Source organism: Myotis yumanensis, unplaced genomic scaffold, assembly GCF_028538775.1.
Source record: "Myotis yumanensis isolate MYYU_CA2020_CCGP unplaced genomic scaffold, mMyoYum1.0.hap1 SCAF_4, whole genome shotgun sequence".
In the NCBI taxonomy this organism is placed as follows: domain Eukaryota; kingdom Metazoa; phylum Chordata; class Mammalia; order Chiroptera; family Vespertilionidae; genus Myotis; species Myotis yumanensis.
In genome coordinates this window covers 11,875,403-11,897,799 of record NW_027223755.1, presented here as the reverse complement: position 1 = coordinate 11,897,799, position 22,397 = coordinate 11,875,403, and the positions used below count along the sequence as shown (strand labels likewise).

Here is a 22,397-nt window from a genome sequence, read left to right as displayed (position 1 = left end):
AAGTGGGCTCTGAACTTCCTGGGAGCATTTGCTACAGGACAAGGCCATGCAAGGATGTGCCGGGTTCTGGGCAGTGAGCTCAGACCCATTGAAGGGACCTGGAGCAGACACATGTCTCCATGGCCTGGGATTCAGATGCATGAACTCCACACCTTTCACCAGTCTTACTTCACTTGGCAAAGGTTAACAGGGGAAGGACTGGATTTAAAAAATGTCTGAATCCAGTTCTGTTCTTACAGACCATATTCTTGACAGTGAGTCCAAGGGCCATGTGTTGAGGAATTCCCAAGGGAAGTGAGAAACTTGTGTTTTCTTTGTAAAAAGTTTCTCAGAAAAATAAGTGAACTACTAATGCAAGGCCTATAGCCTGTGTGAACCTAGAGCCAAAGTGAGTTCTTATTTGCACCTGTGATCTAATAGCAACTACAGAGAAAGACACCTGATTTATGAGAGGTTAGCATGCCACTGCTTCTCTTTTCAATGTTGGGTTTTGAAGTGCAAAATGTGTTCCACTAAATTTGAGGTGTGGTTACAGAAACAAAGCCGGCAGCAGGTACACATTGAAAGTTAGTTTAGACTCTGGTCACTTCAAGAACTGACACCTTAGCCTTTCCCTTGGCAGGTCTCTCTGGTGATTTCATGCGTGCCGGGAGATACTCTGCCCACACCGTCAACGGGGCCTGGTCAGCCTGGACGTCGTGGTCACAGTGCAGCCGCGACTGTAGCAGGGGCATTCGGAACCGGAAGCGAGTTTGCAACAACCCTGAGCCCAAGTACGGGGGCATGCCCTGCCTGGGCCCATCCCTGGAATACCAGGAGTGCAACATTTTGCCTTGCCCAGGTGAGTGGATTGAGGAATTGGAAAAATATCTGAAAAAAATCAAGGGCCTTGGAAGACATTCTGAAATAGGGGAGGCTCAACTGGCTTCCCTGGCTTTACGTATATATGAGAGAGAAAGAGAAATGCATGTTTTAGAGATATTAAGGGTTCAGTTCCAAACCACTGCAATGAAGCAAATAATGCAATAAATCAAGTCACATACATTTTTTGTTTTCCCAGTGCATATAAAAGTTATGTTTACATTATGCTATAGTCTATTAAGTGGGCAATAGCAGTAGGTCTAAAAAAACATTGTACATATATTAATTAAAAAACACTTCATTGCTTAAGAATGCTAACCATCATCTGAGCCTTCAGCAAGTTGTAATCTTGCTGATGGAGGGTCTTGCCTTCAACTAATCCCAATAAAGCAAAATACAATAAAATGAGTTATGCCTGTATATTCAGACATACACATACAAATTTATAAACCACAGAGTATGTCTCACAACAGTATTGGCATAAAAGCAAATAGAACCTAGGCTACATTATATTCATTTATTTCTTCAGTCTACGAGAAACGGAAACATCCTCATGAGCAACTGTGAGCATGGTCGGCACTAGGCACTGTGCCAGGTGGAGAAGTCAGTGTTACTGCCATGGTCAGGAGAGAGGCTCCTGTCCTTAAAAGTGGGGCCTGGCCCCCACCCAGGCTCTGATGGTCCCGGCCCTGAACTCGCCTCTGTTCACCACAGATTCCTGTTCCAGGTGATAGTTATCAAGGGTGACTCACCAGGGTGCCTTGGTCTGCAGGAGTCCACTTTTTCCTAAGTTGGGTCTCTAAACACACACTGTTCTCTCTTGGAAGGTGACAAAAGCTGTGTGTCTGGGTCTTCCTCCTGAGACCTGGCTTTTCATTTCTTAGAATTCCCAAAGAAGCGCCAAGTGCATAAAATGAGCCCGGGAGCCTCTGTCTTACTGGACAGGGCCTTGTCTGCACACACAGGCCCTCAGGCTCCTCTGTTTTGTCTGCTCTCTCTTGCCGTAGCTCTGGGCGGGGCCCTGTCACCTGCATCACTTCCTCTGACCTTCCCACAGAGAGAGGATGTCTCACCTGATATCTCAGGCCATCCCGAGTGCTGGTCTGCAGTGTGTGCTGCCTTTGATTCAGTCAGAGTAAAAGCTCCAGGAGGGCAGGGGCTGTAGTGAGGGTGTCACACACTCACTGCAGTGCCCTCACTCCCAGCATGGGCCTAACACACACCAGGAATGCCGACTAGTCACTGTTGAAGGAAGGGAAAGCAAGCAGTTGGTTATTTATCTTCCTTCCTTCAGTCAGTTGATCAGCAAACATTTTTGGATAGCCTACTATGCACTATTCACAGGGTAAAGAAAGGTGCAGTGAGGAGGCATCCTGTGAATAATGCCAGCCCAGTATGGTCACCAGCTATTGGGCTGCATATATTGGATGTAGAGGCAGTGGTTACATCAAATAAGGACCCGCTGAGCTGACATGGCCACTGCCCTAAGCAGACTGCCTCTGAGCTGAGTCTGGAGGGAGTTGGACAAACAGACAAGCAGAGATGGGAATGCACGGTCATTCCAAACACCAGATGTAGTGTTTTTAAAGATACAGAAGCTTGAAAGTATAGCATCTCTTTCAGTAGGTACAAGCAACTTGCTGAGTTCTTTGAACAAGAAACTGGGTTGAAGCCATACATTTGGTGGATGGGTAGATGGATTGATAGATGATGGTAAAATGCTTAGTGGATGGATAGATGGATGGATGGATGGGTGATGGATGAATGGATGGATGAGAAGATAGATAGATGATGGATGGATGAATGGATAATGGATGGATGGATGGATAATTGAATTAATAGTTGGATGTTTAAATGACAGATGGATGAGTGGATGGATGGAGAGATGGGTGATGGATGGATGGATGTATGGATGGATGAATGGATGGATGGATAGTGGACTATGGATGATGAATAGATAGATGATGAATGGATGGATGTTTAAATATGTACATTAAACTAAAAATACACAGTTTCCAGCTTTGTAGCTGAGGCTCTCACTAATGTCCCTGCTCGTGCAGCTGCTCTGCTCCTCCTGGACTGTCTCTGCCTGAATTTCTCCAGCCTCAGGAGACTTCAGACCATCCAGCCTTCCCAGCCAAGTGGTGCTGAGGGGCTGGGAAAGGTCACAGAGCCAAGATTTTCCCACAGCCCCAACACTGAGAGTGGAGGATTCCTCCCCCAGGGCTGGGAGGGAGAGCATGGGTGGCATCATTAGATTAGGGTCAGTGCTGTAACTGAGCAGGCAGGGTGACGTGGGAATGTTAGGATCACTCCATGTCCTCTCGTCTCCCAGGCTCCAGACATGAGTCCTCATTGATGTCAGCAGAGCGGGCAGACTCTCCAGATTCTAGGATGCTGCCTTGTCCTTGAGAGCAGGCTCAGTGCCCATGTCAGAGATATCCATGAGCATGGTCTGGTGGCTGTGTTTATTTTAGTTTATTTGATGGCCAAGACAGTATCATGTATATATAACCTTAATATCTTGAAATAGCTCTGTCTTCATTTTCTTTCTAAAAGCCAAGATTCCATAGAGGGTTGTGAAAATATTCAGAGTTGCCCTCTTCAATTCCCACTTGGGTGTGGGTGGATTCGAGGGGCTGACTTGGGTAAATGTCAATTCTCTCTCCCACCTCCTAGAAAATTCCTGAACACATGAAAGCATGTAACTCATCAAGGAGGGGTCGAAGCCTTCAGGGCTCTGGATGCAGAGTTGCTCAGCCATGAGGAGGTCCAGTTACAAGGCTATTTTTACCTAATTTCAGATACTTTCCTCCTTATGAATTTACTCTCCCTTAGCTCCATTTGGTCCATGGTACGCATGTGCAAATGGGCACTGTATTTTATTAAAAAACAAGCTTCCTCATTATGATTAAGTTTGAAAATAAATCTAAGCAAAGTAGGTGAATGTAAAATATCTTTTAAATTTTATCTGCAGTTCAAATGTGTATGACAAATTGCAACACGGTAAAATTATATTTTTCAACTTCTTGTGGTACCTTTACCTACGTAGTTTACCTGCAACAATGAGAACTAGCTTTGTGTTTATCCTTCTCTCCTTTTCTCCAGTCCCTGTTGGATTCATAACTATGGCTTCCAGACCTTGGCAGACCAAGGTAGAGACTACAGGTGTTTCTTTTTACTAAATAATGGTCAAATCAAATAACATAAGTGTGAGTGAGAAAGAACAGAGTGATAGTCTAACAGAGGGCCAGACCCTTTGCATCAAAGTGTATTAACAACTCAGTGTTGTTAGCTCTAGGCTGCATGACTAAGACCTCATACCCATTGAACAGCAGCTCTTCATTTCCCCTCCCCCATCTCCTGGCAACCTCCATTGTACTCTGCTTCCATGAGTAAAAATTTCAGATTTCACATATAAGTGGAACTATGCAGTATTTGTCTTTCTTTGGCTTATTTCACTAGCATAAGGTCCTCCAGATTCATCCATGTTGTGGAATATGACAGGATTCTCTTGGTTTTAATGGAATATCCCATAGTACACATATACCGCAGGTACTTTTTCCATTCATCTGTCAATGGACACTTATGTTGTTTCCCCATGTGGGCTATTGCAGAGAATGCTACAATGAACATGGAAGTGCAGATATCGTTCCGAGATCCTGATTTCCTTATGTTTAGATATATGCTCAGGATTTCTGGATCATATGGTATGTTTTTAGTTTTAATTTTTTTTAGGAACCACCATACTGTTATTCATAGCAGCTGCACCAATTTACATTTGCACCAACAGGGTACAAGTGTTCCAATTTGTCCACATTCTTTCCAACACTATTGTCTACTGTTATCTATTGTGTGTTTTTTTTACAATAGCCATCCTGACAGATGTGCGGTGATATCTCCTTATGATTTTGATTTGTATTTTCTTGCTATTAATAATGTTGGGCATCTTTTCATATACCTAGTGACCATTGATCTGCAGGTTCACTATGCAATAGAAAAGTCAAGGATCTTTAGACCACATTGTTGCTCCAAGTCCAGTTCCAGCACCCATCTAGATGAGGCATTTGAACTGAGCCCCAGACGGCCTTGTGTACATTCAAACATCTGTACTCTGTGACACATGCTACTCTGAGGCACTCTGAATTATCTGTGCCTTAGTGTAGGGTGTGTACACGTACCCACTTGAGACCAAGCTTCAGCTGTTTACAGTGAGAATAGACATGGCAGTGGGTGTTTGCAAAATTTAAAGTTCTAGGCAAATCTCTGCCTGCCTTCCTTTTCTGGTATTATAACCAATGTCAGATATTCATCCTCACTTTCTGACATGCTTATTAGGGAAAAGGTTGAATTCTTCAGATAAACTGACAAATCACAAAATTCCCAGTTACATGCCAAATATTTTTTTCTGTTTTTACTTTTTTGCAAATTAAAATATCATCATAAACATGATGCTTCTTCTTATATGTCCCAAAAATGCGTTAGTTTTATCTATGCCTATATTTAAAGAGACATATTACTTTATAAAAAGATGTATTAGTTCACAATGGGTGTATTCAAATATAAACTAGGTCATTCTACCTAAAATAGCCTTATATGTTTAACGATTTTGGCATTCCCTTTCCTTGTTGCTTCTGTTCTATTTTATGAAGGATGTGGAGAAAATAAAATATGATACTATCTACATATTGTAAACGCGAATCCCTCATCAGCTTTTTTATGTAGTATGCTGTGGTTATGATTGCTTTTTGCTAATTGGAGCCTAACAATATCTAGACAAAGTCCTGCAGCTTTTCTCTGGGGCTCAGTAAAACAGGGCAGGTCTGGCTGACAAGAGGGTGGATCAGCAAGGAGTTAGACAAATGGCAGATCATATCTGACAATGTCAGACAGAAGCCAGCGTGAGGTCTCAGTTTAACAAGCAGGCGGGAGCACTGAGAGCCAGGAGGGTCAGCTGACCCAGTGCTCAGGAAGCCCCTCCACTGGTATCAGGAGCCCAGCCTGGAGAAAACAGGAGAATGGCTCGGGGTCAAGGGCAGGCATGGCAGTAGTTCATCAGGAACCAGTTCTGCCTAATGTTCGAGTTACAAAACTCGCCTTCATATCCAACCTGAAGTCTGGCCGCAGGTAGCAGGCCCTCTGTTCAGTCCATCACATAAACACACCGTCTAGTCTGCATGGTATGGACTTCTTTTGGTTGTTTCATTTCTGCATCTATGGAGCATCCCCGCAGTTCTTCCTCACAGGACCCGTTACCCTTGCTTTATCCCTCTGTCCTGGAGCAAATCGTAATCCCATTAGTAAGGAAGGCGGTGACTGGAACTCTCTGTTCTTGGCTATAAGTCTCCTCTGGCCAGCTCGACTGAGTGGTTAGCAAAGGCAAGAGCATGCTGGGGCTTCACAGCAGAACATTGTTCAAGGTCATTCCCAAGGATGGTTATTTTCTGTTGCATACACTGTACTCTGTCATCCTCATGCTTATGTTTAGAGATATTTCTTGAAGGGACAAATCAGAGGAACTGAAAATGTGAAGGGAGGAATATGCAAAACAGGTTTCCTCAAACAGGAAGACCCACAAACACCCTACTGTGGGTGGCCAAGTGGCTTCTCGGATGTGGTCCTGCCTGCACACTCCATCTGCAGACTCATCAGTTTGGTCAGCTTTGCATTTCAGAAGCAACCTGACTTTGTGTCTTTTCCCAGTGGATGGCGTGTGGTCTTGCTGGTCCTCCTGGTCAAAATGCTCAGCAACGTGTGGCGGTGGACACTACATGAGGACCCGCTCCTGCACAAACCCAGCCCCAGCCTACGGTGGAGACATCTGCCTGGGGCTGCACACGGAGGAGGCGCTCTGCAACACGCAGCCCTGCCCTGGTGAGTGGTGGGACTTTGGGACAAATGTGCCCCTATCCCTGACTTAGAAACGATGAATTGATGATGCCACATCATAGGTACTGAAAGAGGAGAACACTTCCACCCATCTGCCACCCTGCCTCCCTGGAAGTGACTTCATAACACATGTTCTGCAATAAAATGGTTCTCAACCTGGCATAATTTCAGAACGAGTAGCTGAAATGGGTTACGACAAAGCCTTCGTAAAATATTTCATTAATCTCAGCTAATGAAATCTGAGATTGTGTGGTTGAGAATCGGGGTGGGGAGCATGGAGGTACCGAGCTCTGAGGCTGGCTGGCGCTGGTGCCCACGGGATGAGCGACCCAGGCTCCCCATCTGGAATTAGCTGCACCTTCTGACATGGAATGACTTGGAATGAAGATGAGACTTTACTTTGACCTTGAAACAATTTTACTTTTTTTTTATAACTTGCTCTTGTATTTCTCTCTAGAAGGTTCCATGTATATTGAAAAGTGCCTAGAAACCAAATTCTTATAGTCATTCTGAAAACTGACACATTTCTAAGGGAAAATTGTACCCTTTATATGGATCTCTCTTCCCATTGGGTCGAGGCACAAGTCTGATTTCCAAAATGTCTGAACTACAAAGATAGTCAGGTTGCTTCAGGTTGCTTGCATTTAAAAAGAGGGGAAAATCAAACTGCATAGAAAAATACTTTTATGTTGATTAATATTTCACAAATAATATTAAGAGTTAAGTTTTTGTAACCTTCTTACTTCAAATATGAGTGTTTGTCTGCCACACATCTGCAGGCCTGGGCTAATTTAACACAACCTGCCAACTCTTGCACTTCAGGGTGAAGGGTCCTGTTATCACTCAACTCTTGGCCTTCACCCAAGACTTGTGCATTGATCTTATGAGCAAACCCGGGACACGATGAATTCTGCCTAAAACATAGCCTGACTTTGCGATATTGATTCTGCAGAATTGTTTTTATAAGAGAAGAGAACGCTTACATTGTAGGTTTCTCAGGAACTCAGCAACCGGGCTTTCTCGTAGATGCACCTGTTTCTCTTGCCCGAGCACTGAGGCCTGTGGGAGTCTCTCAGGAAAGCCTGTGAGGGCTGCTCCTAGCGGAGGAGCATTTCCCTGATGGAAATAGTGTCTGCCTTGATGATTTTTGTTCCCCTGCCACTGACAGCCTGTGCACAGTTGGACATCAGTGATTAGCTTATTGAGCGTCTAATTCAATCACTTTAAAGCATTCAAATAATGTGGTTTCAGCAAATGTAATTCTAGCACATTACTTCAGGTCAATGATATACCAGTTCTTTTATTCATGCTCATGTGTATTTTATCTACTGGGCTTTTAAGAAGATAGGAGTACATCTTATTTATATACAGGCCCATTAAAGCTGATAGGAGGGCATAAACTCATATATGTAACATGACAGTACTTCCAGGGTGATTGATCTTAGTGCATCTTGCTGCCTCTTCTCCCCGCTTCTGGTCACTGCAGAGAGCTGGTCGGAGTGGTCGGACTGGTCGGAGTGTGATGTGTCTGGAGTCCAGGTCCGCGCCCGCCAATGTATCCTTCTGTTCCCTGTGGGCAGCCAGTGTTCTGGAAACACCACGGAGAGCCGGCCATGTATATTTGATTCCAATTTCATCCCAGGTAAGGGCAGAGTGTGAGCAAGATCACCGCCAACATTCAAAGTGGAAATGAATCATCGGTTAGACTTGTAATTATTCTCTGAGTTCCCTTTTGGTGAAACAGATGATTCTGCCAACTCTTGTATTTTCAGGGTGATTAAAGTAGAGGTTTATAGGTAGCTGCAAGTTTAGACTTAAATTTAGCCTATGCATTTTAAGATTTTTTTCAACCATAGACATTTTTAAGCACAGTGTTGTTTCTACAATTTATTGACTATAACACATGTGGAAGATTTTGCCCAAAAAATGCAAGTGGCGCATTTGGTTATTTTAATTAGGTAAAATGTTTTGTCAATGCTTGTGTGCATGTGTTTGCACAGAGAAGAAGGACCATTTTCTTTATGAAAACAATGTATTTGGGAAGGGGAACCCATTATGGCTCTTATCTTGGAGAAGAGGGGACTGGCCCTCCTGCCACTGCCTTTTCCATGTCAAATCAAGTTGTTAAGTGGTCACCTGTCACCTGCACACTATAGGTCTGGTGTATATTCTGACATATCATTTCACACATGCCTACTGTGTGGGTTAGGACTGAGATGTGGACCAAAGCAGAGACCAACCTCTTACAAGGCAATATTAGGTAATAGCTTATCTTCCTCCATTTATGGAAGAGATAATGTTTTAGAGAAAAGTATAAGCTTTAGCCTTGTAGGGCACTTCAGTCACGTGTGGTATAAAGTTGCAATGTTTATTGTTGTTGTTTCCCTTTTAAATTATAGATATATTTTTAATTCTTGGTATCTAAGGAAAAATCAATATGGAGAGAATAAGGTTTCTGGCATCCTGAAATGGTGTTTCATTGTGTAGGTGGATTTCTTCTCACAATGGTGTCTCCCATTGTGGCATAACAGAGCATCAGTGGGCTCTGAACAGGGACTTATTTGTTCTGGCCATTTCCTTGGAGCTCTGGTGGATCCGTCACCTCTGCAGGGAATGTGACAACCCAGCTTTGATGAAACAAAAGATCTGAGGCAGGAACACCACAGGCCAGCACTATGGGGTTCCACAGCTGGCAGGATGTATTGTAACTGAAAATCCGCTCATTCTCTGGTCTTGTTTTGAAGCTACTGCCCTGGCTGTAGCTCAGGGGACCATTGCATTTTCTATCTTTGATAATGAATCTCACCCCTTCCCAATCAAGATGACCTTGACCAACTGCAGCTCAAGTTGGCCGAACAAGGAACAAATATAATTTTTAAAAATCAGGTTTTTGGAACTTCAACTCACATAAAACTCAGTATCATTGGACATTTTGTAAATGAGTCACTGATATGATATTTCCTCCCAATACCCTTTACACATTGTGATTGGATTTTTCTTTTTCCAGAAGTATCCGTGGCAAGATCTAGTAGCGTAGAAGAGAAAAGGTGTGGGGGTAAGTTCTTCCTTTTAACTACAGTCTAATTGATTTCTGATATTTTCTGCTCTTTGGCCAAATGATGTTTCTATGTTTCTGCTGTTGGCAAAAAAACAAAACAGACTGGAGAAAGTCCTGGATCCCAAGCACCTTCTGCTTCGGTAGTATACATGCTAAGAGTCAGCGTTTGACATCTGGATTAGTGGTTCTCAAGTGGGGTCCCCAGATCAGCACCACCAGCATCACTTGGGACTTGAGAGAAATATAGATTCTCAGGCCCCACCTTGAGCTGCAGAACTAGAGCCTGTTTGAGTGGGACTGGGCACTCTGTGGTTTAATAAGCCCTTCCGGTGACTGGTGAATGTTAAGCTTTACGAATCCATGATCTTTATATCTGAATACTGTATAGGTACTAAATATAGATATTAGAGTTCCCATGAGTAAAACAGTATTCCAGCAGTTTGTTTATATTTATAAATCCTGGCAGCCAACCTCAAATCTTTAGACTGATAGAATGACAAAATTGTAAGGGGGCATAAGGTTCTACTGGTATATCTCTAGAGGAACATTTTAAACTTCCCGGAACCCTGAATGACAAATATCAACATTCTCTGGTTCAAGTCTGTGATGAATTCAGACTTTACCGTGTATGACTATCTTGTCTGGAAGGGAGGGGTTGACTGTCTGTATATCCAAGCCCAGTCCCTGTCCACCTTTGCCAATCAACACCAACAGTCTTTCTTGTCCTATGGGTGTATTCATAGACTGAAGACCTATTAATAACCACCCTTACTGTAGTCCACCCACCAGGGGAGTCCCAGGCAGCTCAGCTTATGCTCAGGTGGAATCTGGAGTTTCTATGCATATTTTAGGAATGTACTTACCATTATTAATTACATTTAATAAGAGTTTGCTATCTGTTACATCCTTTCTGCTTAGTCAGCCATCTGGTAACCCATTCATTCAGTGATCTTTGCTGAGTACCCACCCACTCTGTGCCAGTTTTATGAGTGGACTGAAAGAGCCCCCTGGAGCAGACAGTCATATCCTCAGAGGGACAATGTCTGTCATTGAGTCCACAGACTGGCAGTCACTAACTTGGGATCCAGCTGGAAGATGAATATATGCCACTTTAAATAAAACTAATCCTGAGAATTCCTTAATATTTTGAGATCAGCCACTCCATGCCAGACACTGTATTAAATGACAAGAAGGATCCTATTTGATCCTCACAAAGAACATTCTTGTAGGTGCCGAAGTCCACAATTCTTTATGTAAAAGAAGAATTGGAAATAGGGAAAGGTTTTGGAATTGAACTCTTTTCAGAATGTAGATGGGTCATATCGGGCATGTACTGGATATTACATAATGCCCTGCAGGGTCTGGGGCCAACTTCATAACTGGTTCCTTTAATGATGCTGCGGTGACACGTGGGTGAACTGAATATGCTAACGTTTCTCCTGGCAGTTCTGGTCAGTTCTGCAGCAAACAGGCCAGGGAAGGTCATGCTTTGTTGCCAGGTAAGTGATGAGAAATCACTTTTCAGAGATTTTGGTGTAGGGAATTGTAGAAAATTATCAGCCATGGGTTTTTATCTGCATTTTATACGTATGGATTGTGAGGGTCAGAGACATGAGACCCATGGTTGAAGTTCACATTCACACAGGCAGTCAGGCGTGGAGCCCAGGTCAGATCTAGGCACTGGGGTCGCAGTGAACTCGAAACTTGGAGCACCAGAGGAAAGGGTCCAGGAGGATTGTGTCTGGGGACTGGAGCCACAACAGCCCTGGTCAGGTGACACTCTTGGACAACACCCACGGTCCAGGGATGTCTGCTGCCCTCAGAGGCAGTGAAAGTCCAAAGTGGGTGGCATTTGTAGGGATTGGACCAGCTGATGTCTCTGCATATTTGGCAGTCGGTGCTCATCAGCCACAAGCTTGAAAACCACTTTCCTTCACTGGCCATCTCGGGGTAAAGGGAGAGGAGTCCTTCCAAGGCTTTTAATATACAGGAGAACATCATGCAATGCCCATCCGTGTCCTAAAATGCTGTTTCTATGTGTCTGAGCCAGGTGTGCCAAATGGCTGCCTAGAATCAAGATTTGAGGTGCTATTGATTAAATCATAGAAACTTTAATTACTCTGCACTATTCAAAACTAAGTTTTTTTAAAAAAAATATTGTTGAAAGTATTACATATGTCCCCTTTTCTCCCCTCATCGACCCCTTCTCGCCCCCCCACCCCACCCCGGGCCTTCACCACCCTATTGTCTGTGTCCATGGGTTATATGCATACAAGTTTTTTGGTTGAAATCTTCCCAAAACGAAGTTTTTAGGCTGCTGACATTGACATACCAGAATAGTTGGGTAAGAGGTCAAATGGATTTGATTGTTGGGCTGATATATAAAAACAATAACGTTGCAAGGATGTTTAGGGAGATAACATTGTTGTCTTTTTTTAGTGTGTTGCAAAAATCAATCACATTTTGCACAGGAAATCAGGCAGTTGAATCAACTGGGTAATTGGTTTCTATTCCGGCTTTGCTGACCAAAAATCCCAGCCAAAAAAAGCATATTCAAAGCAGAGAGTCAAACTAAGCAAATTCAAGAGATTTAATAGGCACTATTTTTCCTTTCTGCAGAAAAATGTGAGTCTTTTGAAATGTTTCATCTTAGAGAGCTATTTTTAGTTGCCTGTGACACACAGACTGTATAATCGTCATAAAGATGTCAGCGGCCCCAGCCTTCCCTGGGCACCTATGGGAATGATTCATTTGATTAACGATGAAGTATCTGCATACGGATGGAGCCCTACATCTTCCATGTGTTATAATAAAATATGCTATCCGTGCGGCAGAAAGTACTTACATCCAAATCTGGCACCGACCCCAGGGAGTCTGAACCCTAAAGTATGAAGCAATGACAACACTGTGAAACCCACAGCTCCCATGTTACAGCAACACCTATAGTGGGCGCTTAGGGGAGCGTCCTTGGTGCTTATCCAACTGTCCCAGACAAAATCAGGAAAAGCCAAAGATTAATGAAGTCCTTTTACCTTGTCAAACCATTGGCCAAATAACCAAGAAGTGGAAAACTAAGGTGGATGGAAAACTGAGGTTATGTCTTTGGAGTCTCAGTTCAGGTAGGAGCCTGTTAGCTGTGCTCACAGACAACCGAGTAGGCAGCCTCAGCACAGTGTCCGTCCCCCCGGGGAAAAGGATCCATCTCTCAGGAGCCTGGGAACAGCTTGGAGGGAGAAGTCAGGGCTTGGGGACAGGCGAGAGGTACTCAGCGTCTACTGCATATCGTAGGTGAGGTGAAGTCTGCTCGAAATATCCTTGGTGGGGAGCCTGGGTGGTAAAGGTGCCAGTACTCCAGCACCTGGATGTGAGGGGCAGACCTGTGGGTCTCCTCTCTCTGAGCACCCTGAGGGCTTCGAGTTGCAGCTCTGCAGACCCACCTGGAATTGACAGTGGTGCCCAGCAGGCATCGCCACTAGTTCCATTTGGGGCCCTGTGGACAGACAGGGAAGGGGAGGTGTTGAGCTTGGGTGGCAATGCACCCTTTGGTGGCCAATGGAAGGGACACTCTGGGGGAAAGCAGGGGAAACATGTAAATCCACAAGCGACTGGCTAGCCACATGGGGCCAACACAGCAGAAAAAGGCAGGTTGGTTTTGCTTTGCCTAATTTTCCCTAAGCCCAGCTTCACCAGCTCTGCCCACATGTTGTCTGCAGTCTCTGAAAGGCTTGAAACTTTCATTGTAAAGTGTTTTACAAACACACCATGAATATCTGTTTTGTTGTTGTTGTGTCTCAGACTTCATACAGGTCTTGCTTATGTTACCTTGAGGTCACTCAAGCCAGTGCTATGTCACAGTCATAAATCCATGCCCACTCACTTTGCCAATGCTTTGTACTCCTAATTCAAGGAAAATAAGTCAGAGTCTATCAAACAGAAAAAAAATGTAAAAAGAGGGTCATTTCATGACCATTAAAAGAACATATGTTATTCCTTTGACACAAATCCTTTATTTCTTTGTAAGATTTCTATTTTCTTTATAACATCTCCAAAATACAATGTAAGTGAAAAAAACTGGTACCCAGGATAATATGTATGGGTGTGCACACATGCATATGTGCGTGTGCATGTGCACGCGCGCACACACACACACACACACACACAGAAGTGTGCAGAGGACATCGGAAATAGCACACCAGAAAGTGGGTGTGTTAGTCCCTAGGAAAGAAAAAGATTTAGTATGTTTATATTCCCTTTTACACTTTCTGATGTTATATAATGTGTTTCTATTCATAATAAACATATAATGAAAACATCAGCATTATGTAAGTGGAACGCATTTTTAAGTAAAGTGAAATAAAGGGAAGGGGAGAGAGAGTCTGGCTTGCAGGCGAGCCATGCTAGAAGCAGTGAACGCATTCTCCCTTTGTGGAAGGGACCAGCCTGTCAAGGAGCCTGGAGGGTATGTTTTGGACGTCTCAATATCTACCCTCCTAGAATCCTCATAGACCAGAGAGTGAGCTGCACTTGAAACCGAAGCACATTCTTGTATGAGCTTTACATTAAAAAATTTTAAAAAGCTTCTGCTAGTGTGTGAAGGTGACCTCCAAAAGTCTTGATTACGATGCATTAACTTAAAATATACTGTGCTTGCTTTGGAGAAGTGTTTTGGTGGCCGTGCTATTTCGAAGGAATTGGCATATGTCTTTAATTTTGAATGGATATGGGGCTTTCCATTTCATCGTTCTCTTTTCACCAAAGCACTGAGCTGTTGGGTAGCATGTTCCTTTCCAGTGTAGCATCACTTTCGATGCTGTCTTCCCAGAGTTCAACATGTTCCACATGGTCGCTGTGGGGCTGAGCAGCTCCATCCTGGGCTGCCTTCTCACGCTCCTCATCTACACATACTGCCAGCGGTACCAGCAGCAATCCCACGATGCCACCGTCATCCACCCCATCGCGCCCGCCCCGCTCAACACCAGCATCACTAACCACATCAACAAACTGGACAAGTATGACTCGGTGGAGGCCATCAAGGTAAGGGATGGGCAGGGGCCACAGCATCCAGATGTGCAAAGAAGGCAGGGGCCCTGGGGCTATTGGCAAAGCACACTGGTGGGTTCAAGGTACCGGACTCTCACTCACAATGAACTGTCTTTTTAGCTTTGCCCGTGAGCAGATGGCATCTCATATTGGGAATGTAGTTAAAAATAGCACATGGAAACAGCAACAAGTAAAATGCTGGAAGACATTAAGTCATTGGCCAGTGTCCAGCTCTGTCTCCACTGTGCCTTCTGCAGCCACACGGAAGTCATGCCAAATATAAGAGCTCTGGGCTGAGGACTGATACACACTGGGCAGTGGTAATGAGGACCAGGGCTGGACCCTTTCAGGAATCACAGGGTGGCGAAAGTGTTACAGTATTATAAGACTATCTTCAAAGAATCGTCAAGCACAGTGAAGGTCTGTGTGATGTAAAGGGCTGTGTGGCTGATGGGTTTTGTTAAATTTCCCCAATGCGTGATTAACCCAGTGTTTTCCCCAGAAAGAGTAAATGACCAGTCTCTCCTCATTCCCAGGAAGCAGGGGTGGGAAGGGTATCAGCACTGGAGCTGGCAGACCTGGGTTCATGAGTCACTTACCAGCTGTTATTCAAACTCACTGAGCCTTTGTGAATCAAACAGGGTGATTTATATGAAATGCCTTGAACAGTGCTGGGCAAAATAAATGCAGTTGTAATTCCAGGCATTTTGCACCATAGGTCAGACTACAAGTTAGTTACTCCTTTGAACCTCAGTTTCTTCATCTTTAAATGGGTATAGCAGTATGTAGTATTGACTGCTGCCTAGTCACTAATAAATCCTTCTAGAACTTTTTTCTAGAAGGAGAGTTAGCCTGAGCCTACAATCCTTCATCTTTATTTTGGACTTCTCAATAGCTACCCTCCACCTGAGGTAGTTCAGCTCTTTGAAAGTGCAGATGCCTGTAGTGACTATTAAAAAGGAAGAACATCAGTGGCCAGAATGCCTGAGGTAGACACCACCTAACAAGTGCAGAAAAGGAAAATAAGTCATTTGAAATTCCATGCATTTACTTAAATAAGTTTCATTTTTAATGTCTTATCCCTATACCTATTCAAGGTCATCAGAAAGCTGCTTAAATATCTACTCAGTTATATGTGATAACATTCTAAGTGAGCAGTGCTAGAAGCATTAAATGCATTCTCCAAGTGTTTGTTCATTTGAATTCGCTAGAGTTTTAGGCTTCCTTGAGGTTTAGGCATAGGTTTTCTAACTCTGGGGAACTTCCTGCCTAAAACTCAGAAATAGGCTGGAAGATGTCAAAACTTGCCAACTTCATTCCAGTTATGAGGCAAATCCCTGGTAAGGCCAACAGTGTGAGGAAGCAGGTGAGTGTGGAAACACATTTTCCAATAACAGGGCCTTAGGGCAGAGTGTGAATTCAACATAACCATCTCCCAGTTACATTCTCTTCCTGAAATACTACTTACATCTTTTATTTTTATCTTTTGCAGGCATTTAATAAAAACAACTTGATCCTAGAGGAGAGAAACAAATACTTCAACCCGCATCTCACTGGGAAGACTTATTCTAACGCCTACTTTACAGATCTCAATAATTATGATGAGTACTAATAACTCTTATATTTTTGGCTTCTTGTAATTCCCTGGTTCCTTGAGGCCTGTGCTCCATGACTTCCCATGTTTTGGAGACTTCAGAAATGAAGTTTGGATACATTTCAAGTGCATTTCAAGCCAGGAGTGTCCCATTGCTGCCCAAAATAGATGTCCTTAAAAGCAACAAAAGTCTAAATACAACAATGTGAAAATCTGGTCTACAATACTTGTTGAATGAGCCATGGTGTGGAGTTATTTTTTTTTTATTGTGTTCAGTCCATTTTTCTAACAAGTCAATTGTTTCCTTGAGCTTTTTAAAAAATGCATCGCCTACATTGGAAGGAGTCTTTAGAAATAGGAACCTCTTCTTGCTTTTGAGCATACATATTCATGATGTTTTAATTCAAGAAAATAGTTCACTTTATTTGAGAATACCCCTAGACACACACACATACACATATACACACACAAATAGTGCTTAAGTCCATAGGATTGCTAAAATGAAGAATATGAATGTGGCCATACAGTGATTCACCATGGATCTCCCATCTTCTCAATCTGGAGAATACTGTGGAATTCTTAGAAGCAACTTGTGTGTTTGGACATGGAATGATTCTTGCCTGAGGAAGCTCAGGATGCAACCTGGCTTGCATCTGCAGAGGCGGTTATATGAGGTCTGAGACATTCCACCCTCTGTCTTCATAAATTTCCTGTTACCACTCGGGGAGGCACAGACACGATGAAGGGGAAATTGTTCTGCAGGTTGCTGCGAAACTAGCCTTATTCTGACTTTGGATTTCATGGCATTCCAGGATTTCCTGGCTGCACAGTTGGCCTGGGTACCCACCTGTCTGGTCCATTGTAACGTCCTGGAGAGCCTGTAAAATAACCATTTGTTCAGCATTTGGATAGACTCCACACCTCCTCTCTCCCTGCAAAGAAAAAATTTTGAACATTAATGATGACACTGAAGAAAGTATTGAAAGTACTGAAATATGATTGAAAACAACTTTTTAAAATTTTCCATGTTATGGACAGTATTGAGAGAACTAACATTTATTGAAAGTCAACTTTTATTTCCCAGTATTGATAGAACTAATTGTGGTGACATGCCCCTACCAAGAGCATTAATTATATGTAAAGCTCGCTTTCTGCCACCCATTGCTGTACATAGTGAACTGCTCCCCAAATTCCCAGCTGTCATTGCTGCCTCCGGGTCAAGTGAGGGGGAGATGTTTAGCTCTGGTGCCTTTTGGTTTTAATCTAGTGTTGCCTTCCCATCCACTAACTCCCACTTCTCCCTGCATGGAGGCCACATTTCAAGATAGACCTTGAGAAATTAGGGTATTTGGATGTGAGGTTGTTAATGATCCTTGCGGTTCTGAGCATTTTAGAGTGCTGTACAATTCAGAGTGGTCCTCAGTAAGAAAAAAAAAAAAGAGGATAAATTATTCACCAACAACTGATGCATAACACATGACAGTTGGTTGAATAATTACTGAAAGTAAGAACAAGATTGAAAGTCATCATCGAATGCCTTGGGGCATTGCGATAAAGGTGTGGGTGGACATTGAAATATGTTCTCATTGATCAATGAACCTTCAGATCTGTGAAACTATATAGTGTGGGCATTGAGGAACATAGACTTATTAGCATATGTGTATTTTTACCCTACCTGATTTGAAGAAACAGTTTCATAAAGTGTTGGGAGAATCTTATGTTCAGTAATAATTGAATTCAAAATATTCTCATATCTCCAAATTTGAAAAAATGACTCTAAAATAAAAATGTAAATGCCCTGTGGGCTCTGGGAGGCCTGGTAGATTTGCAAATGAATGGCATTCCAGGTCTTTGCTGTGGGGAGTTCAGGTTGCATCCCATGTATTCCTTCTGTGCTGTGTAGAATTGTTCTGTCTCTACATTGCATCCAGAGGTGCGATGTAGCCAGATGGTTCCCAATTGTTCCTGGATTATATTTTCACTGGATTCTTCAACTCATATCATCACTCTCCTGTAAGGAAAATATTCTCACTGTGTATCATGCTATCTGCTATTTTGAATTCCACCCCCTCCCTGATATTTCCTAAACTGAAAAGGTCATTCTATTTCCCTGAGGAAAGAGGAAACTAATATTTCAAAAAAGCATCGCTGGAAATGCTTTCTAAATGACATCAAAATGGGTCTTTAATCAATCTTCTACAATGATTGGGGGAAACACCCTTCATCCACATCAGAATTTTCTTGTTGTTAATTACATAAATCTTTTTGTTTATCACTGCAAATAAATCACCTCATATGTGTTCCCTAACATTCTATTCAAAGGAAAATTATTCTGGCTTTTTTGGCTTCTCTCTCTTTCTCTTTGTATCTTTCTTCTCTCTTTTTCTTCTTACTTAACAGGTTTCGATTGGTTTAGAATCCTTTCAGCTATAATATAAGCATTTTAACCAGCTGCTTTTCTGCCACTGTTGAGCTCTTGCTAATGTGCCACCTCCACACCCCACCTCATGGCAGGAGCCCTCATGTGTGGGCTTTCACAGGGGCGCCTGCCACTTCTACTGGGACCTCCTTCACACAGCAGCCCTTCTTTCAGCTGGGACGTTTGGGATTCCTGCCAAAACCTCTGGGGACACTTGTCACATTTTTTCATTTCTGTGTGACTTTTTTTGTTCTCTCTTTCCTCTCCTTTTTCCTTTTACTACAAGAAGCACAGTTATAAATTAATACTTTATGCTCGACCAGGCAATTTAATCCCACTAAAGGAACCTGATGTCAACTGACATTAATCACAGGTTAATTTTGTGGGTTATTTCTGGATACAGTTAAAGTTTGGCTGGTTTTCCTTAGGAAACGACTTTAGTCTCATTTAAATTCTTTGCAAGTGGTTCCCAGCAGCATTCCTTTCTCTAGACCAGACTAGTAATCATCTACAGTGCTCCAACATTTTACAGGAAAGAGAAAAACAAAATTTCCATACTCCCTTTTTTTAAGGACGTATGTTACAGGTGCATCATACATATTTTTTGGAGCAGGTGGATCAAAGTTTTATTCAACAGTCTTATGTTGGTACATGCTACAGAAGCATCAGAAATGGAGACCTGTTCTCATTTGGAAATAAAGTTTCACTCTGCCAAGGGACTGCATCATCAAAACCAAATCCAGAGCCTGACACAAAGCGTGCTGCTCCTAGTGAAAGCTGTCTCACACAGCATCTTCAGAAGGTCATGTTAGTTTTGCCGGAGAAAGCAATCAAGCTTCTTACCCATGACCAGAGTCAGAACCAGTTCTCATCTAAGGAAACATGTTAACTTGTGGCATGATGATGGTAGCCGGTCAAGAACCGGGAAGAAGAAAAGTAGAGATAGAAAACCACTCTATGGCATCCTTTAAACCAACAACTTTTGGGGGCGGGGGAATAAAATTCATTCCACCACATTTAGTTAGAAATATGAGGCCAGTATTTCAAACATGACAATGTTCTTTCTCAACTTGTTGGCAATTAAATTCCAGCGCGTCCAAATATTAGATGAACAGTAGTTCAAATGGTTCACACGTTAGATAAATACAAGCTTGGAGCAATGCCTGGATTCTGGAAAATTCAAGCTATTCAGCCATGATCTAGAAGAGAGCATTGCTAGCCATCCTGGGCAAGTTCAGATAGTTTCATTTCCTATAGAAAGTTGCCAGTGCCTTGTTTAAAACGATTTATTATTCCATCTGATATTATTGGTTCCAGTTCAAAGCAGATGATTGATCGGCTGTTCTCTGAAGAAACTCATTCTTCTGTGCCTCTTTGAACTCAGGAACAGAAAATGACTAAGAAGCACATCATCTTCAGATGGATTTTCACCCCCGCTGAGGTGTGGCACCAGAGTAGGTGCCAGGGTGTGTTCAGAATTTAGGTGGACCCGGCCTCAGCATCCAGAAACGGACATCACTTAACTCTTACATCCTCCAGAAAACACCTTAGCATTTGCCCTGAAGTAGGAATGTTCATGTGATGCCTAGAGAAGATACAGATATTTGTTATTGTCCTTCAGGGAAGTCCATAGAGATAGGAAAACAGACACTGGCTGGTGACAGTTGCCACAGATAAGGTGAGTGGAATGAGAACCACCTAGAATATTGCCTGCTGTCTTCTTTCCTTCCTTCCTTCCTTCCTTCCTTCCTTCCTTCCTTCCTTCCTTCCTTCCTTCCTTCCTTCCTTCCTTGTCATTGTCAAAACTGCTTCACAAGTTCACATAGTTGTCCCTCTTAATTTAGGTTAAGAAATTAATGGTGTTTTATCTGCTGCAGTTGATTGCTTTTCCTCTATACCATGACTATTGGCCAAAATCAAACTTGAACTTCCACACTTTGAAAGAAAGCACAGTCTGAACCTTTAATCCAAGCACCTACATTCACCACCAAACACCACCATAGAGCATCAGCAGAGAAAATGCACAAACTTTGTCCAGTGTAGGAGTCTTCAAAGGTGTGTAACAAAACACGCGTTATGCCATTTGACGTGACTTTGGAAAATGTTATGAAATGTTAAAAGCCTCATTCTCTATTAATTTGCATTTTCTGTTTTATGATACAAAATAAAGTTATTTGAGATTGTTTCATTTTTTAAAAGGCCATCTATATATGAATCATGGTGGAACTTTTTTAGAATGAAGTAGCATCGCCTTCCCTTCATTTGCGTGAGGAGATGGAATTTGGTTGCCTTGTTGGAATGTTTGGGAATTGCTGACTATTTCCTCACAGGGCCAGTGAACATGCCACACTTTTCTTTCAGATCTTACATTCAATGCGAAATACAAATTTCCAATGGTCTTCAATTTTGCCTTTCCTGTTCATCAATTCACTGGTCTTAAATGCTCCCTTAAGAGCTGTCCAGGTTGATACTTAAGAGAGTCATTTAATGAAACTTGACAGATGCATTGCTTTCAAAAAATCAGTTGAAGACACCAATTGTGGCCGCCCAGGCAGGGAACTCATTGCCTATTTCATTGGATCAATTATGGGAGTTTAGAGAAGGAAGGGGTGGGCAGGGGGCTACCCAACTAGTCAGCAGAAACCAACTCACATTCTCCAGCCTCAACTTTGAAGAAAACAACATAAGTTTAAATGAGCAGTTGCTACAGAAGTGAAAATGCCATGCTCATTCACTGCTCTTGGTAAATTGCCAATTCCTATAACCCAAACTTACTCATCTTTTTAAAAAACAAGTTCATTAAGAATGATTAAAAGTACTGCTAACAGTGCAACGATCTTTGTTTCATAGTAACCCCCTCCTCACCTCTGTCTGGGACAAAATAAGGGAATCTTGATTATGTACAGTATAAATTGTATTATATTTTTTGTACTTAGGTGTTATGTAAATAGTTTGTCTCATTCAATTGTATGTGAGCAGTGAAATAAATCCTACCATTTAGGAAACAAGTTAGTGGCATTTTTCTTTGCATAGCGTCAAAGTCCCCTGCGTCCCTAGACGTGCTAAGGAGCAAGCACTACTCAAAGGAGAGCGCTTCAGCAGAGTGAGACTGGATGACCACCTGGGTAAACCCCAGAATATGCTCCTGTTGGTTCTTCAGACCCTGAAGCCTCTCAAGTGGTGGCAAATACAGGGCCAACCAGCTTCATGATTCTGTGAAGTAAAGAACTTTCAGAAATATTTCTATGGACAATAAAAATTATGTGGCAAGGAAAGCCAATCAGGTTTTTATTTTTTTAATAATTTTTTAAAATTTTTACCAGAAAGAAAGGGAGAGGAAGAGAGAGATAGAAACATCAATGATGAAAGAGAATCATTGATTGGCTGCCTTTCGCACACTCTGCACTGGGGATCTAGCCCGCAACCTGGGCATGTGCCCTGACCGGGAATTGAACCCTGACCTCCTGGTTCATAGGTCAATGCTCAACCACTGAGCCACGCCAGCCAGGTGCCAATCAGGTTTTTAATTTATAAGT

At 42.7% G+C, this 22,397-nt stretch overlaps 1 protein-coding gene across 3 annotated transcripts in view; it reads left to right on the top strand.

Annotated features, from left to right (window-relative positions):
* Positions 1-21,869, top strand: part of SEMA5A (semaphorin 5A) — a 394,782-nt gene extending 372,913 nt beyond the window's left edge. For all 3 annotated transcript variants that reach the window (XM_070411885.1, XM_070411886.1, XM_070411888.1), the window contains exons 18-23: positions 623-841; positions 6,565-6,735; positions 8,237-8,392; positions 9,758-9,805; positions 14,631-14,842; positions 16,341-21,869. In XM_070411885.1, coding sequence (XP_070267986.1) covers positions 623-841; positions 6,565-6,735; positions 8,237-8,392; positions 9,758-9,805; positions 14,631-14,842; positions 16,341-16,460 — 926 coding nt within the window. In that variant the 3' untranslated portion in view covers positions 16,461-21,869. The remainder of the gene's footprint in view (positions 1-622; positions 842-6,564; positions 6,736-8,236; positions 8,393-9,757; positions 9,806-14,630; positions 14,843-16,340) is intronic.
* The last annotated feature ends 528 nt before the right edge of the window (positions 21,870-22,397 follow it).